The 17866-nt window shown below is 33.8% G+C and overlaps 1 protein-coding gene across 1 annotated transcript in view; it reads right to left on the bottom strand.

The window, feature by feature from the left end:
* Window positions 1-4660: 4660 nt before the first annotated feature.
* Window positions 4661-17866, bottom strand: part of LOC141506659 (pseudouridine-5'-phosphatase-like) — a 174149-nt gene continuing 160943 nt past the window's right edge. Inside the window, exon 4 of the mRNA XM_074213613.1 lies at window positions 4661-10767. Within this exon, the coding sequence (XP_074069714.1) occupies window positions 10591-10767 (177 nt within the window). The 3' untranslated portion in view covers window positions 4661-10590. The remainder of the gene's footprint in view (window positions 10768-17866) is intronic.

Below are 17866 nucleotides of genomic sequence, written 5' to 3'. Positions count from 1 at the left end.
ATATGCAAAATAGTGTGACAGGGTAATTAATGCCATAGCTTACAAATAATTTGTTAAGTGGTTATGGGTAATTATTTTTTTCCTAAAACATCTTTTTCTTAATATTTAAATGTTAAAATATTCATCTAATTAAGGAAATATAATTTTGGAGATGTAGCTTTTACACACATAAAACTGCTTTTTGTGAGCTCGGAAAGAATGGTAAACCACATTCAACATAGTGCCAAATAATTTTCATAGATCTTTAGCAAAGGAGATATAATACAGATAACTCTTACTAAGTATAGAATTTCATTCATGCAGCTAAGAAACTATAAAAGTACTTGTAGGTTTTTGGATAAGAGAATTAAGCATTAAAATGTATATTTACTGACAAAGGTTTAAATCTCTTTACAATGAATGTCAATATTATTTTTACTACATGTGGGGCCATTCTCCACCAGGAATATAATTTGGATATTTTATTGTAAACTAGTAAAATCATGTGATACAAAATAGCTATAAAATTTTACTTCACATACTTTTTCTTTTTAGGGACCTATATTAAATTGTGAAGATAGCTCTATCGGCATTCAAGACAATGTTTTCAAAATAATTATGAGACAGTCCTTTCTGATTGAAAATAGACAAGAGAAAATTAATTCTTTAGTTTTTCATAAAATTAAGGCAAGGATTTAGTCTATCAGTATTTCCTGAGTTTTGTTTTGTGGCATTCAAGTGAAGAAAAATTGTGACAGTTTTGATGCCAACTATGTATCATTTTAAAACACTAGATATTCCATATGCCTAGATTTCTTCAAACTTCATTTATGGGTTCTCTCCATCTATTTCAAGCTCTGAAATGTATGATCCAATTAGTTTGTGAAATGATGGTCTATGTGGTGGTAAGACATCTGTGGATTTTGTGGGAGGAAAAGCAGTCAAATCAGAGCTTGACACTATAGACAGAACAACCCTTAGATGGCATTTTGAAATTAGTAGTGTTATGTCAGTAGAATTAGCCTAGAAAATTGAAAATACATCAAAATTTTGTGGCTAAAATTCATTAATTCAATCCCTTCTTCCTTCAAGTCTCAGTTAAAATCCCACCATCTGGAAGAAGCCTATTCACATTCTGCATTCTCCCTTATGGCTATGTCTTTCTAAGATTTTTTTTCCTTCTATATCCAGTTTATTAAAGATTTTATTTGAGTTTTACAATTTTTCCCCCAATCTTATCTCCTTCCTCCCATCCCCCCCACAGAAAGCAATTTGTTAGTCTTGACTTTGTTTCCATGTTGTACACTGATCCAAATTGAGTGTGATGAGAGAGAAATCATATCCTTAAGGAAGAAACAAAAAGTATAAGAGATAACAAGATCAGACAATAAGATATGTTTTTTTCTAAATTAAAGGGAATAATCCTTGAACTTTATTCAAACTCCATGGTTCTTTATCTGGATACAGATGGTATTATCCATTGCAGACAGTCCCAAATTGTCCCTGATTGTTGCACTGATGGAATGAGCAAGTCCATCAAGGTTGATCATTGCCCCCATGTTGCTGTTTGGGTGTACAGTGTTTTTCTGGTTCTGCTCATCTCACTCATCATCAGTTCATGCAAATCTCTCCAGGTTTTCCTGAATTCCCATACCTCCTGGTTTCTAATAGAATAATAGTGTTCCATGACATACATATACCACGGTTTGCTAAGCCATTCCCCAATTGAAGGACATTTACTTGATTTCCAATTCTTTGCCACCACAAACAGGACTGCTACAAATATTTTTTTACAAGTTATGTTTTTACCCTTTTTCATCATCTCTTCAGGGTATAGACTCAATACTAGTATTGCTGGATCAAAGGGTATGCTCATTTTTGTTGCCCTTTGGACATAGTTCCAAATTTCTCTCCAGAAAGGTTGGATGAGTTCACAGCTCCACCAATAGTGTAATAGTGTCCCAGATTTCCCACAACCCTTCCAACAATGATCACTATCCTTTTGGGTTATATTGGCTAGTCTGAGAGGTATGAGGTGGTACCTCAGAGAAGCTTTAATCTGCATTTCTCTAATAATTAATGATTTAGAGCAATTTTTCATATGGCTATGATTGCTTTGATCTCATCTGTAAATTGCCTTTGCATATCCTGTGACCATTTGTCAACTGAGGAATGGCTTTTTAAAAAAAATATGACTCAGTTCTCTGTATATTTCAGAAATGAGTCCTTTGTCAGAATCATTAGTTGTAAAGATTGTTTCCCAATTTACTACATTTTTTTTGATCTTGGTTACAGTGGTTTCATCTGTGAAAAAGCTTTTTAATTTAATGTAATCAAAATCATTGTTTGTTTTTGGTGATGTTCTCCATCTCTTTCTTAGTCATAAACTGTTCCCCTTTCCATAGATCTGACAGGTAAACTAGTCCTTGATATTCTAATTTGCTTATAGCATTGTTTTTTATGCCTAAATCCTGTAACCATTTGGATCTTATCTTGGTAAAGGTTGTGAGGTGTTGGCCTAATCTAAGTTTCTTCCATACTAACTTTCAATTTTCCCAGAAGTTTTTTTTATCAAACAGAGAGTTTTTATCCCAATAGCTGGACTCTTTGGGTTTATCAAACAGCAGATTACTATAATCATTTCCTGCTAATGTACCTAGTCTATTCCACTGATCCACCACTCTATTTCTTAGCCAATACCAAACAGTTTTGATGACTGATGCTTTATATTATAATTTTAGATCAGGTAGGTCTAAGCCCTTCTTTTGCACTTTTTTCATTAAATTCCTGGAAATTCTTGACTTTTTATTTCTGCATATTAATTTACTTACTTTTTTTTTGCAAGGCAAATGGGGTTAAGTGGCTCGCCCAAGGCCACACAATTAGGTAATTATTAAGTGTCTGAGACTGGATTTGAACCCAGGTACTCCTGACTCCAGGGCCGGTGCTTTATCCACTGTGCCACCTAGCTGCCCCGACTTTTTCTAATTCATTGAAGTAATTTTTTGGAATTTTGATTGGTAGGGCACTAAACAGGTAGTTTAGTTTGATAGAATTGTCATTTTTATTATATTAGCTCTACCTATCCATGAGCAGTTGATATATGCCCAGTTATTTAACTCTGATTTAATTTGTGTGAGAAGTGTTTTATAATTGTTTTCAAAAAGTTTCTGAGTCTGTCTTGGCAAATAGACTCCCAGGTATTTTTATATTGTCTGAGGTTACTTTGAATGGTATTTCTCTTTCTAGCTCTTCCTGCTGTATCTTGCTAGTCATATACAGAAATGTTGAGGATTTATGAGGCTCTATTTTATATCCTGCAACTCTGCTAAAATTGATAATTGTTTCCAGTAGGGTTTTTTTTTGGATGAATTCCTGGGATTCTCTAGGTAGACCATCATGTCATCTGCAAAGAGAGTTTTGTCTCTTCCTTCCCAATTCTAATTCCTTCAATTTCTTTTTCTTCTCTAATTGCTGAAGCTAACATTTCTAATACGATATGGAATAGTAGTGGTGATAATGGGCACCCCTGTTTCACCCCTGATCTTATTGGGAATGCCTCTAGCCTCTCCCCATTGAGTATAATGCTTGTTGATGGTTTCAGATAGATACTGATAATTATTCTAAGGAACAGTCCATTTATTCCTACACTCTCTAGTGTTTTTGATAGGAATGGATGCTGTATTTTGTCAAAAGCTTTTTCAGCATCTAATGACATGATCATGTAATTTCTGATAGGTTTGTTGTTGATATAATTGATTATACTAACAGTTTTCCTAATAGTGAACCAACCCTGCATTCCTGGGATAAATCCTACTTTATCATAATGTATTATCCCAGTGATAGCTTGTTGTAATCATTTTGCTAAGACTTTATTTAAGATTTTTGCATCTATATCCATTAGGGAGATAGGTCTTTAATTTTTTTTCCCTCTGTTTTAACTCTTCCTGGTTTAGGTATCAGCACCATATTGGTTTCATAGAAAGAGTTAGGCAGAGTTCTATCTTTCCCTATTTTTCCAAAGAGTTTATATAGAATTGGAACCAATTATTCCTTAAATGTTTGGTAGAATTCAATTGTGAATCCATCAGGCCCTGGAGATTTTTTCTTAGGGAGTTCAATAATTGCTTGTTGAATTTCTTTTTTTCTGAGATAGGGTTTTTAGGTATTTAATCTCCTCTTCATTTAACCTGAACAACTTTTATTTTTGTAAATATTCATCCATTTCACTTAGATTATCAAATTTATTGGCATAGAGTTGGGCAAAATAATTTCGAATTATTAAATTTCTTCCTCATTGGTGGTGAGGTCACATTTTTCATTTATGATACTAGCAATTTTGTTTCCTTTTTTTAATCAAATTGACCAAAGGTTTATTAATTTTATTGTTTTTTTCATAAAACCAACTTTTGGTTTTATTTATTAATTAAAGTTTTTTTGCTTTTGATTTTATTAATTTCCCCTTTAATTTTTAGAATTTCTAATTTGGCATTTAATCGGGGAGTTTTAATTTGTTCTTTCTCTGATTTTTTTAGTTCATTGATTTCCTCTTTCTCCAATTTATTCATGTAAGCATTCAAAGATTATAATATATCCTGACAGCCACTTTGAGTGAATCCCATAGGTTTTGGTATGTTGTTTCATAATTGTCATTATCTAGGATAAAATGATTAATTCTATAATTTGTTTTTTGGTCCATTCATTCTTTAAAATGAGGTTATTCAGTTTCCAATTGGTTCTGAGTCTATATCTACTTGGCCCAATATTGCATATGACTTTTATTGCACTGTGATCTGAGAAAGATGTATTCACTAGCTCTGCCTTTCTGCAGTTGATCATTAGGCTTTTATGTCCTAGTATATGGTCAATTGTTGTCTAAGTATATTCAGTTTATATCTTGTTTTATGTAGTTGTTTCCAATTCATCTACCCCATTAAATAGTGAGCTCTTTAAGGGTAGGGATTGTTCATGATCATCTTTGTACTTCTGAGAGAGAGAGAGAGAGAGAGAGAGAGAGAGAGAGAGAGAGAGAGAGACAAAGAGACAGAGAGAGACAAAGACAAAGAGACAGAGAGAGACAGAGAGAGAGAGAGATAAGCAGACAGCACCAGAAAGGAGGGGCACCTTTTACAAGGTTCTCTGAGTTTACTTTACATAGAAATCAGAGAAAGGTGTAATTGCATTAGCCTGATTGACTTCATGTAGACTGAAGGTAGATCCAATAGAAGAGCACTTTGAGATGTAAATGAATAGTCAATCTATTTGAAGGAGTCCAAAACACCCTCTGGCTTCCCAAGAGTATTTCTGAGTTTATTGTAATTTCTACAGTAAGCTGTGGGGTTTGGATGATTTTCTACTTGCATAAAACAATATTAATAAACAATAATGATACTTATTCCAGTGTTCAGCACATTGCCTGGCATAAATTTGGTGTTTAATGTTTATTGATTCAATTATTAAGAATACTTATTTGCTTTTAGTTAGCAGTTTTATTTTTTAACATATTTTTAAAATGACTGCAAACATTTTTTTCCCCAAAATTACATGCAAAGATAGATGTAACATTTATTCTTTTGAATTCCACAATTTTTCTACCACCCTGTCTTCCAACTCCCATGGCAGCAATCTGATAGTTGTACATGTACAATGTTTCACATATTTCCATATTAGTCAGGTTACGAAAGAATTAGAAACAAAAGGGAAAAACATGAGAAAGAAAATAACAACACAAAAGAAGTTTAAATACTTATTATTGAGCAGGCATTATATATTAGCAAGGGATTCAGAGACAAAATGGAAAAAACAAGTCTCCATCATTAAGGAGCCTATACTTAATTGAAAGAAGAGTTAAATATGTAATTTAGGGTAAATACATAATTAAAAAAGATCTGTAGGTCTAGGTATTATTTTGTGTGTACTAATGGAAAGTTTTTTGCATTAAAATGGTGAAATGGAAAGAGATCTAAATTTGGAGTCAAAATTGTGGTTTTCGAATAGTAGCTCATGCATTAACTGGTCAAAAAAAACTCAGCTTCTTTGGGACTCAGCTGTCCATCAATAAGATGGAATTGACTTTATTTACAGACACTAAAGAAAGGAATACAATCTTATGTGTAGTAATCAGTGACACACAACTCTAAGTGACTAATTTTCTTTCTTATTTTAATGCTAAAACAGTGACTGTGGCAAAATCAATAAAAATAGCTAGCAAACTGCATCCTTGCTCATGAAGGCCATCTCTAAGTAGGGAAAATGTTCACTAGTCACAAGAGCAACCAGAGATTGTACAACTGCTTCTCTGAGGAAGTTGGAGTGGATAACTCCTCGGAATAACTTTTCTCACTAAATCTATGATCCTAAAACTTGTGACTAACAGCTTTTACATTAAAGTAGGTTGTGAAAAAACTTTTGTGTCTAGGTCTAACCATCATGGATAAACTTATCAGAGCAATGAACTACTTTATTGGCAGATTTTAATTTGGTGTTGGAGGATATTATTTGAAAATTTAAAGGTGTAACTGCAACCTGTAATATCTGAATACCTGGCTTCTATCCTATAAAAACTTTACAACCTATGTGATAGAGAATTATTTTTAAAATTACCTTCATTGCCCAAAATTTGCTAATTCTGTCCTCAAACTGTAAGTCAAAGAAAGCTATGCAACTTTATTGTTCCTTTGACTACTATTGCAAAGCAGAAAGCATTGCAAAACACTACCAATTCTGTGCTTCCAAGTGTAAAATAGGTGCCTTTGGTTATCATTTTTCTTTCATAATTACTGATCTCTGGTTGAGGACTTATTAGGTGGAACATACTAATAAGTTGTAATTAGTAATTTCTTCAAAGTGTTGTGTATATTTCATTTAGTTGGGATTAAGAAAAGACATACAAGACACATCTCATTTATAGTGCTGTTCCATGGGGACTATTATCAGTAGGCTAAATCCATTTTAGGGATGTGGAATGTCATATCAACAGATGCTAATTATAAGACCCAAAAAGTATAATTATTTTTAAACACCTCAATTCCCTTGAAGAGAGATAGATACTCTAATAAATGGTACAAACTGCCACAAAAATATAAAATAAGCATCCTCTTAGTTTCTTAAGTTTCTTAAAGAAACTCTTAGTTTCTTTAATGGGTTAATATTACCAGGATAGAGATAGTATGGTGCGGTATTAGTGGTGCTAGACAAGGAAATGGCAAACCACACTAGTATCTTTGCCAAGAAAACTTCAAGTCAGGTCACAAGGGGCAGTACTGTTAAATTAAATTTAAAATGTATTTTTGTGGTCACATATTGACTTAGAAGACCATAAGTTAACATTATCTCTGTTTTATTGTACTTTAATTTTACTTTCGTTAACATTTTCCAATTGCATTTCAATCTGGTTGTGGTACACTTTGGGAATTTTGCCTCAGCATGTCTCTAGGGATGTAGCAGAACAAGTGGAACTGGTTTTGAATCTCACCTCTATCATTGACACTGGGCAAGTAACTTTTTTTTTAGCAGGATATAAAGTATTTATTTTTTTCAAGTTCATTTTCAAGAGTTTCTTACTCTTAACAATTCTTCATAAAAAACTATCAGATACATAGATAAGTCACACTAAGAGTGCAAAGGAATAATGCCAATAGCCTGCAAATGGGAATTATTTGTAAAAACTGAAATCTGTCAGGAGAGTCAGTCCACCCCTTCATCTCCACCGATGATCCCTAGGGTTTGTCACTTGGTTTCCATCTCCAGAGTTAATAAATGGCCTGGAACTTAGGACCCTCTTTTGCAACAACTTCCAGCAGGTTGGGACTACAGTGCTGCCCCTCTAGTGTCATAAGGCTAGGACCTGGTTTGAGCTTGACTCTCACTGACTAGGCAAGTAACTTAACCTCTCTGAGACTCAGTTTCTTCACCCATATAGTGGGACTATTAATACCACTCTTCAAGTTCTTAGGATCAACTGAAGTGATATATGTAAAACTCTTTGCAAAACACTATATAAAATATGAGTTATTTAAAAGCACACACAAAACTTGTTCAGTCTATTTGGTTCAGAGCAGGGGGCTCTTAAAAAAATGTTTGGCAGTTCATTTATTGAAGGGTCAACAGACTTCACTAGACTGCAAAAAAGAAGCCATGGTTCAGAGAAATAGAGGCTGCTTTACTTCTTTGCATTTGGTACTTATTCTAATAAGAACTTTATGTTCTATGTAGATAGCACTTGAGTAGATGAGACCACCAAGCCTAGAGTGAGGAAGTTATTTATTAGTAGCTTTTCAGTTGTACACTTTGTGATACCATTTGAAGTTTTCTTGGCAAAAGATACTTGATTGGTCTGCTATTCCCTTTCAAGCTCATTTTACAAATAAGGAAAGTAAGGCAAATAGGATTAAGTGACTTGATAGGGATACGAAATTAGTAAATTTCTGAGGTCAGATCTGAACTGTGGTTTTCCTGACTCCAAGCTGGGCACTGGCAAACCACTCTAGTATCTTTGTTAAAAAAAAAACTTCAAGTGGGATTACAAAGAGCTAGATTCAATTGATACAACTGAGCAAAAATAAAGCACTGAGAATTTAGGAGAACCTTTTGCTAAAACACCCAATAGATTCCTTTTAAGGTAGAAAAATATCTGCCTTTTTAATTAGAATGGCTTAATTCATTTTGCCAGCATCTACATGCACAACTCAATTATTTGGATTTGTCTCAAATTATTTTAAAATCAAATAATGTGCCATTTCAAAAATGGGATTGGTCATTATAAAATGACATTTCTACTGATTTCACATATGGAATGGAGTTGAATGGGAGTACATATCCTTGGAGAATATTCATGGGAGTGAGTTTATAGATGGTAGACCAGGGAATTTCCCTGACAACTTTTGAGGAGTCCAGGGATACCTGTGACTCAACTCTGAAGGACATGTTTTTTAAGATGAAGAGGAAATTCCCTTACTGATCAGAAAGAGCTCATAACTCAATGAATTTTTAAAAGAGTAAATATCTTCTCATAATGAAGAGTATGGGGAGGAGAAATCTCGTTTTTAGTAGCTCTGAGGCCCTGAAAGCAATGAATCAAAGAATGACAGGAAAAAAATAAAGTTCAACTGATCCTTCTTTTAGGTAGTTAGACCTTCTCAGGACAGAACTGTCTGGATTATATATACGAGGGTTCAGAAAAGACAGAATTGAAAGCGAAAGGGTACAGAGCCCTAGGCCCTTGTGTCCAACTGTGGTTATTTATTGCTAGACATAATATTTTTATTTCCTGGTATTTCATGGAAGTACTGTCATTTTAAGATGTGAATATATATTATTAATTTCTTAGCAAACATGACATGTTTTTTAAAAAACAAGACCATCTTACCTATCCATGTGAATGGTATCCCTGTCAAAATACTTACCTCAAGAAGATACACATTTTAATGAGTCATCTATTACTCAGAACATTTATAAAGGGAACAATACTAATTGAGAAACATAGATTATCTTCTCTTCTGAAATATGTGAAATTATAATCATCCTTTGTGTTACATCATAAGATCTGTGTCAGAGTAACCTAAGAAAAATATATCTATAAAAATGAAGCACATAAAGATCATTAAGTTGGTCTGAAAGATGACCATGGTTTTACGCAATGAAAATAATTATGCAAATATTGTAAGTATGATTCATGGGCTGGAGTCAGTTTCAACAACCTGTGAGCCAATATTTTTAGTGAGAGCATTTTCTGCAGAAATTGGCAAATGCTAAAAAATGAATATTATTGTTTTGTTTACTGGTTAGACTCAAGAAAGTAAAGGATAAAATGTTAATAATGCAGATTAAACTTAAAAGTGTGTCATACAGTGTCAGAGAGTCAGCTGTTGAATATTTAGCAGCACCTTTCTGGCAATGAACTATGATTTCATCAGCATGGTGCATACTCTTCCATTAAGTTTCTGACTTAGTAAATAAGTCCAAGTGAGCTGCCCAAGACTTAGCTTAAATGACTTACCCACAGTTATAGAACTATGCAGGAGAAGTCAGGTGTTTTTGATTCAACATTATCAAAACATTTTCATTCTATCACGATAGAAAACATTGAGGTAGAAAATAGTAAAGTGGGCAGTATTATGACAATGCTATGCTAGAAGTTATTGATGATAAAACTATCAAGACACAAATAGTATCTTTAAAAGTTTGTTTATTCAAAATAGCAATTTGGTATTTATTGAAATTAATCATCTTCATTAATTTGATTGACTATGTTCTGAATATAGACATAATCACTCTTTGGTATCATAGATGGTTGTATATTTTTCACGTTAGCATAATCAACTACTAATTATTCAGATGTTAATTATGATTTGCCTTTTGATTTCATCTTGGTCATTTTTACTGTTTATTTCTTCACAAAGAGAAAGTTAGGGCAGAATGAATTTATTGAATAACCTGGAAATAACAGTATACAAAAGAATGGGAAGAATATCTAAATTACTGTTGAGTGAACTTTTTTTTGTATTATATGTTGATTTTCTTTACAACTTTTCATTAAAATGAAGAAAAATTTCCAAGATAAAAAATAGGAAAGGAATGAAACAAAAGTGACTAACAACATTAGAATATCTGTTAATCATATGGTGGTAAACCAAACAATTCTGGCTTAAAGTCCCCTAGTGTTTTCAGCACCATGGTTGCCTTTCTTGTAAGCTCTGGGTCTAATTGTTCATCTGGAACCATAACCACCTGCATCCCAGCTGCAATCGCTCCTTCAACTCCATTCGGAGCATCTTCAAATACAAGGCACTATGGTACAAAGAACAAGAACAGAAAGACAAGTTAATAAGTCATTTTGTGTAAGGAGACTTAAACTCATTTATTATCACCATTAGCACCAATATCACTATCATCATTATAATAACTGCCAACATCATCATGCTGATCAGTTTGTCTAACTGTGGAAAAACAGGCTGGAAAAACAACTGGCAATGGTCTTACAAGTTAGCTAATTCTCTTACTAGTACATATTTTTTTTTAACTTGCTATTGGTTTTGCAGACTAGTACTAGTAGTTTTGGTAAGAACAAACATGAATAAAATTCTGTTTTTCTCTGTTGGCCATGGCAGTAATTCTCAGTCAAAAACCTATTATATTAAAAACAAAAATCTGTTCAATCAGTAATTGAATATTGCAGACTTGGGAGGAAATGATGAAAATTTCATGTTTTAAAAATACAGAGTATGTTCAGGGCTGTTAATTTGTTATGTACTGTAGTTTGAAAATTAAATGGTTATGGTGTTTTTGTTTAAAAATTCAGTTGCTTATGTGCCAGTGTTATGCAACAAAAATCTCATTAGCACAAAAATTCAGTGCCCACATGTAGCATCTGTTTTGGTTTATCATGTAAATCCATTTTATTATCTGGATTACTGACACAAAGAAATTTAAATCCTGTGCTCTCTTCATTTAGAAATTCACATTTAAAATGATACTATATTCATCATCAAGCTAGTAAATATTCTGCTGGGTGAATGCTTCTGTGAATTCCTGATTATGACATACTTAAAACAAGAAACTGGCTACTCTATTGTTTTGTAAGTAAAACAAATAATGCACAATGAAATGCATTTTTTACAAAAATTTTTTTTTATTTATTTAAGGCAACGAGGTTAAGTGACTTGCCCAAAATCATACAGCTATGCGATTAAGTTTCTGAGGCCAGATTTGAACTCTTTGACTCCAGGGCCAGTGTTCTATCCACTGTGCCACCTAGCTGCCCTGATCTATTAAATTCTTAAGAAAATTATTTGTTATGTGTAGAAAATATCCTTAAAAAAGACAAAGGAAGAATTTTTGACAAATAATTTTCTACACTGGACCATCTTTTGAAACTCACACTACTGACTGAGAGTTCCAAAATGTTTATTATTTATTGATTTTTAAAGAAGTGGTTGACTCATTGTAAAGAAGATGAGGCTCGGTTAGAAGGTATTTGGAAAACATTTATCCTAATGATGCAAAGCTGTCTATTTTTAGAATCAGAATTCTCCATTTGATGCCTTATGGCTGTCAGTAATGGAATACCATGATCTCAGAAAAATTAAAATTTTCACATGCCTGAAAGGATAATGAAAAGAAGGGCGTTTTATATGAGAGGTATTTCAAACAAAGGATTGGTTATGTGGGAGTGAGAGTAAGGAGTTGAGAATGATCCTTAAATTGTGACTATCAAGGGGAAGAGAATGATTGATAATGTTAAAGCCTCCAGAGATTCAAGAAAATATGAAGACTGATAAAAAGGTAATTAGATTTGGCAATTAAGAGATCATTGGTAACTTTGGAGAGAGAAATTTTAGTTGCATTACTAGATTGGAAGTCGTTCTAGGAGGGTCTACAAACTACAACCCAATCCAAAGACCAGGGAAATGTATATTTTTACTACTTATATTTATCTCAGCATTAAAGCCTATAAAAATTTACTTAAGTAGTTTTTTATTTACTAATTTTGTAAATAATCATCTATGTATCCTAGTGGTATAACAGAGGACTAAAACTTGGGAGTCAGGAAATCGAAGTTAAAATCTGGTTTAGACAACTGAATGAATGAAAAAGTTTTTATAAAGTGTTATGTAATTAAGCATTATGCTAATGCTGGGGATAGGTACAGAAAGAAAACACTGTATCTGTCCTCAAAGAGTTTACATTCTAAAGATAGAAACAACACACAAAAGAGAGTAGAGGACTCAGGGACACTTTGGTCATAACAATTTACCTAAGTTGGCGAGTAAGACCTCGGGAGAGGGGTACAGGGTACACATAAGCCAACAGCAATGGCAGAATTGATTTATCTTACTTTGTGAAACTTAAGTGGGAGATTGGGGAGGAAAGAGTACACACACTTGGGTAAGGTGGCAGGCAAGGTGATGGAGATGACTGGAGATTCAGAAGTTGAAATGAAATATGATCAGGTTCTTTCCCTGAAATAGGGAAATTCTGGAGAGGCAGACACCAGTAGGGAGAACATGTTCCCAGAGGGGACACTACTACAGAGCTAAAGGTTGCTAAATGACAGGTTATGAAATGGCTCTCACTTTGACCCCGGCACTTGACCCTTAATCTCAATTTCCTCAACTGTAAAATGTGAATATTAACAACACTATTGTTACGATGATGAAATGAGATATGTGTAAACCTTAAACCTTGAAAACCCTAAAGTATTATGAAATGCAAGCCAATATTGTAATAATTATTCTGTCAGAAGCAGTCTTAAAGTAGTATATCAAGGTCATAGAAAAGTTAACAATGCTTTGTCCAAAGTGGACCCACAGTGATTATCTGGTGATTTGATTATGAATTATCAAATAGTAAAAATCAGCATTGACACAAACAGATTTAGAATTACATTTGGAGTTGAAAGCCAAATGAATGAATTAAGCATAGCAGAGAGTCCATTGCTTTCTTTTTCTTTGGGAAATGTCCAGTCCTTGAAAATCCATGATTCAGCATTTCTGAAGGGGAAGGAAGGAACCTCAAAGAATCTCCTTTCTCTTTCATTCAAGAAAATTGTATTTATAAGACAGTGTTTCCATATTATAATGTGATGAAATTATATTTAGCAAAGAATTTCAATATAGAACAAAAAGCTTTTCTTCCTTTAATCTTTTAAAAATACTGATTTCATGTCCATTAATATGGCAGTAACCATTTAAAACCAATCCAATAAAACTACAAAGAAACTTTCTAAGTCTGAGGTCTAAAAAAGCAAATCTTAATTACTTGCTTCTAGTGGTCAACAAAATTCTTTCTTTCACTAAGTTTCTTTTTTTTAATTTTTAATTTTATTTATCCAAGGCATTGGGATTAAGTGACTCACCCAAGGTCACACAGCTAGGCAATTATTAAGTGTCTGAGACCAGATTTGAACTCAAAGTTCTCCTTTCTCCAGGGCAAATGTTCTATCCACTGCACCACCTACCTGCCCCCAGTTTCTTTATACTGTTAGCAAAAATGCCATTTTACATCTGTTATTACTTTAAACGAGTTGTATTACATGAAAATAGCTTTGTTTATAGTGACTCTTTAATAACACTATTGTTTAGTATGTGTAAATTAGTGTGTGAATATAAGTTGTATATTAATTCTCAAATATTTTCCATATCAGAACAACAGGCTTCAAATCTAAAGTCAAGGTGGCTTGTGGAATTCAATGAGGAGAACCTTGTACATTGTGTGGCAAAATCCTACACTTTCTGTGGAACTATAAGAGAACCTTAATAATATAGTCACTTTTTAAAGCAGCCTACTTAAGAGAGTTGCCACAACAGCATTATCTTGGCATCCTAAAATGGCTTTCACTGATTTATGAAAAGAGTGACTTCCACATTGACTCAAAAATCACTGTATAAGGGAAGCTGATAATTATTGTGGAAGACAAGGACTCACAATGAAAAAACTTAACCAATTCACTGGAACTAAAACTGTTAATTACCAAAGAAGTCTGCCAAATGACCCATAATTATGTTAGATTTAATGTGAGAGCAAGATGCATCAGGTCTTTCAATTTTTCTTGCTATTGATACCTATTGAATATAACACAGCAATATATTTAAAAAATGACAAAAGACTTACAAAAGTCACAAACAAAAATTGAAGTATTTCCTTTCTACATAAGGATGTAATAACTCTTCCAAGGCTGATATATAATAAAGTGCAACAATATTTTCAATGTGATTTTTGTTTTTATTTTTTTGTGTGGCAATGGGTTTAAGTGACTTGTCCAAGGTCATACAGATAGTAATCATCAAATGTCTGAGGCTTGATTTGAACTTATGTCCTCCAGACCCCAGAGCTAGTACTCTACTTAGCTGCCCACCCCCCACCCCCACCCCCCGCCATGTTATTTTAAGTCAGGATTTAAAACTTAACATTTTGTTCTCAATGCTTATGTTAATTGTCTCTAAGGATGCTATTATTTTTAGGATTAATCTGACTTATACATACATAGATATGAATGTAGAAAATGTAGAGTTAAAGGTTTCAGAGGTTCTAGCAAATGTGAAAGAATTCACTTAGCAGATCAACTTGACCTAGAAGAATTGAGAAACAAAAAAAAAGATTTATTACATATCACTGTGCTTAGTAGAAGTCAAAGGAGACAGAATAGATGATTAGCAGCAGCAACCATCAGGATATAGGTAGTAAGGAAGAGTTTATTTGGGGAATCACACTCCCCATGAATGGGTTGGCTTCCAAAAGGGAAAGTGCAACACCACTAAGGAGAAGGTAAGCTTTTAAGGGGGCAAGAAGATGAGAAATTTAGGGAATTAAGTAAATGGGAAAGCTAGCTCAGAAAGCAGAGAAAAGAAAAGAGGAATATATAGGTGAGGGGTATAGCTTCAAGAACAAAGAGCAGTAATTAAGGACATCTGGATGAGTTGCAGTAGCTCAAAGACTTAATCCTTTAGGCTAGGGCATAGGGATTCATTATTTACTAACAGGGACTTTTCTTGGGGATGGAGAGTGGGGTAGGGATTTACTTAGTGCTTATCAGGAAGGGGCAAGGTACTTTACTAAAGTTCATTATCTTCATCTGGATGACTTAGACAATGGGATGGGGGGTAGGGAGTAGGCATAGGTTCCTCAAAGGTCTTAAACAATGAGAAGGAGGTCAGCTCGAAGAGCAATAAAACTGCTCATACTCTTTGACCCAGCAATTCCAATCCTAGGTTTATATTCAGAAGAAATTATTTTAAAAAAGGGAAAAGTCCCATATGTCCCAAAATATTCATAGCAGCCCCTTTCTATTTTTTTTAGGTTTTTTTGCAAGGCAAATGGGGTTAAGTGGCTTGCCCAAGGCCACACAGCTAGGCAATTATTAAGTCTCTGAGACCAGATTTGAACCCAGGTACTCCTGACTCCAAGGCTGGTGCTTTATCCACTACGCCACCTAGCTGCCCTTATTTTTATTTTTTTTTTAGGTATAGCAGCCCCTTTTGTAGAGGCAAAGAATTGGAAACTGAGAGGATGGCCATCATTTGGGGAATGGCTAAACAAGTTATGGTACACAAATACTATGGAATACTATTGTTCTATGAGAAATCATAAATGACAGGACTCTAGAGAAGCATGGAATGACTAAAGGGATCTGATGCCTAGCAAAGGAACTAGAACCAAGGGAATAATGTACACATCATCAACAACAACAACAACAACAACAACAACATTGTGAGATGAACAAACTTGATGGAAGTAGCTCCTCTCAGCAGCCCAGAGAGCTAGGATAGCTGTATTAGAATATTAGAATGGCTATGGACTATGTTATCCCCATCCAGAGGAAGAAAAACAAAACACACACACAGACACACACAGACACACACACACAGACACACCCTCCAGAATCTGATAAATACTATAAAAATTAACTTTTATGTATCTCTGTCCCTTATTCTTAATGCCTCATATTGAAAATAACTAACAATAATAAGTAACATGTTCATCAAAATACATATATACAATGCTGACCTAAACTTTCGAAGCTGAGGGGAAGGGAGGATGGAAGGAAATTTTGTAACTTGAAAATATGCATATGCAAATGGATGAAACCAAACAAATAAATAAAAACAAGGTCAGTGCAGAGGGAACAGTTTAATTGTAGTACATATTTCTCTGCCCAATATCTCCTCTACTACATACAAACATACATACACACATACATACATATATTTGTTTGAAGCTGGCAATGAATCAGATTTCTGAGCAAAATTTATATATTTTCAAGAAGCAATTTGAATCAAGTGTAAATGCTAATTTTAATTAAAAACACTTAAAACAAATAAGCAAATGAGGATTCTCATTTAGAAAATAAAAATGGCTATCATTTTCTACTACAAACAACTAATTTCAGTAAACTACTATCTGCATACCTTTTAGATTTAATTCTAAGAGTATAAACAAAATTCCATATAATATATGAAACAATATAATAATATAGGACTCTAAGGCTGTTAGGGCAACCTAATGAATTTCTAGAAATGAGAAGTAAGCAGTCTATGGAATCAAGGATTGTACTTATATTTAAATAAAATCACATGATAAGCTAATTTTTTCCTTTTTTCTTTTTTTCCCCCCCTAGGACTTTATTTTTTCTTATTTTTAAATTTTTTTAAATTAAAGATTTCATTTATTTTGAGCTTTACAATTTTTCCCCTAATCTTACTTCCTTCCCCCCCACTCCACACAGAAGGCAAATTTGTCAATCTTTACATTGTTTCCATGGTATACATTAATCCAAATTGAGTGTGATGGGAGAGAAATCATATCCTTAAGGAAGAAACATAAAGTATAAGAGATAACAAGATCAGACAATATGATAATGTTTTTTTTCCCCTAAAGTTAAAGTAATAGTCCTCGGTCTTTGTTCAAACTCTACAGTTGTTTCTCTGGATACAGATGGTATTCTCCATTGCAGAGAGCCCCAAATTGTCCCTGATTGTTGCACTGATGGAATGAGCGAGTCCATCAAGGTTGAACATCACCCCCATGTTGCTATTAGGGTGTACAGTGTTTTTCTGGTTCTGCTTGTCTCACTCAGCATTAGTTCATGCAAATCCCTCCAGGCTTCCCTGAATTCCCATCCCTCCTGGTTTCTAATAGAACAATAGTGTTCCATGACATACAGATATCACAGTTTGCTAAGCCATTCCCCAACAGAAGGACATTTACTTGATTTCCAATTCTTTGCTACCACAAACAGGGCTGCTACAAATATTTTTTACAAGTGATGTTTTTACCCTTTTCCACCATCTCTTCAGGGTATAGGCCCAGTAGTGGTATTGCTGGATCAAAGGGTATGCACATTTTTGTTGCCCTTTGGGCATAGCTCCAAATTTCTCTCCAGAAAGGTTGG

Source organism: Macrotis lagotis, chromosome 1, assembly GCF_037893015.1.
Source record: "Macrotis lagotis isolate mMagLag1 chromosome 1, bilby.v1.9.chrom.fasta, whole genome shotgun sequence".
Lineage (NCBI taxonomy): Eukaryota > Metazoa > Chordata > Mammalia > Peramelemorphia > Peramelidae > Macrotis > Macrotis lagotis.
Note: the sequence above shows the minus strand (reverse complement) of the source record. Positions and strands in the feature narration are given on the sequence as shown.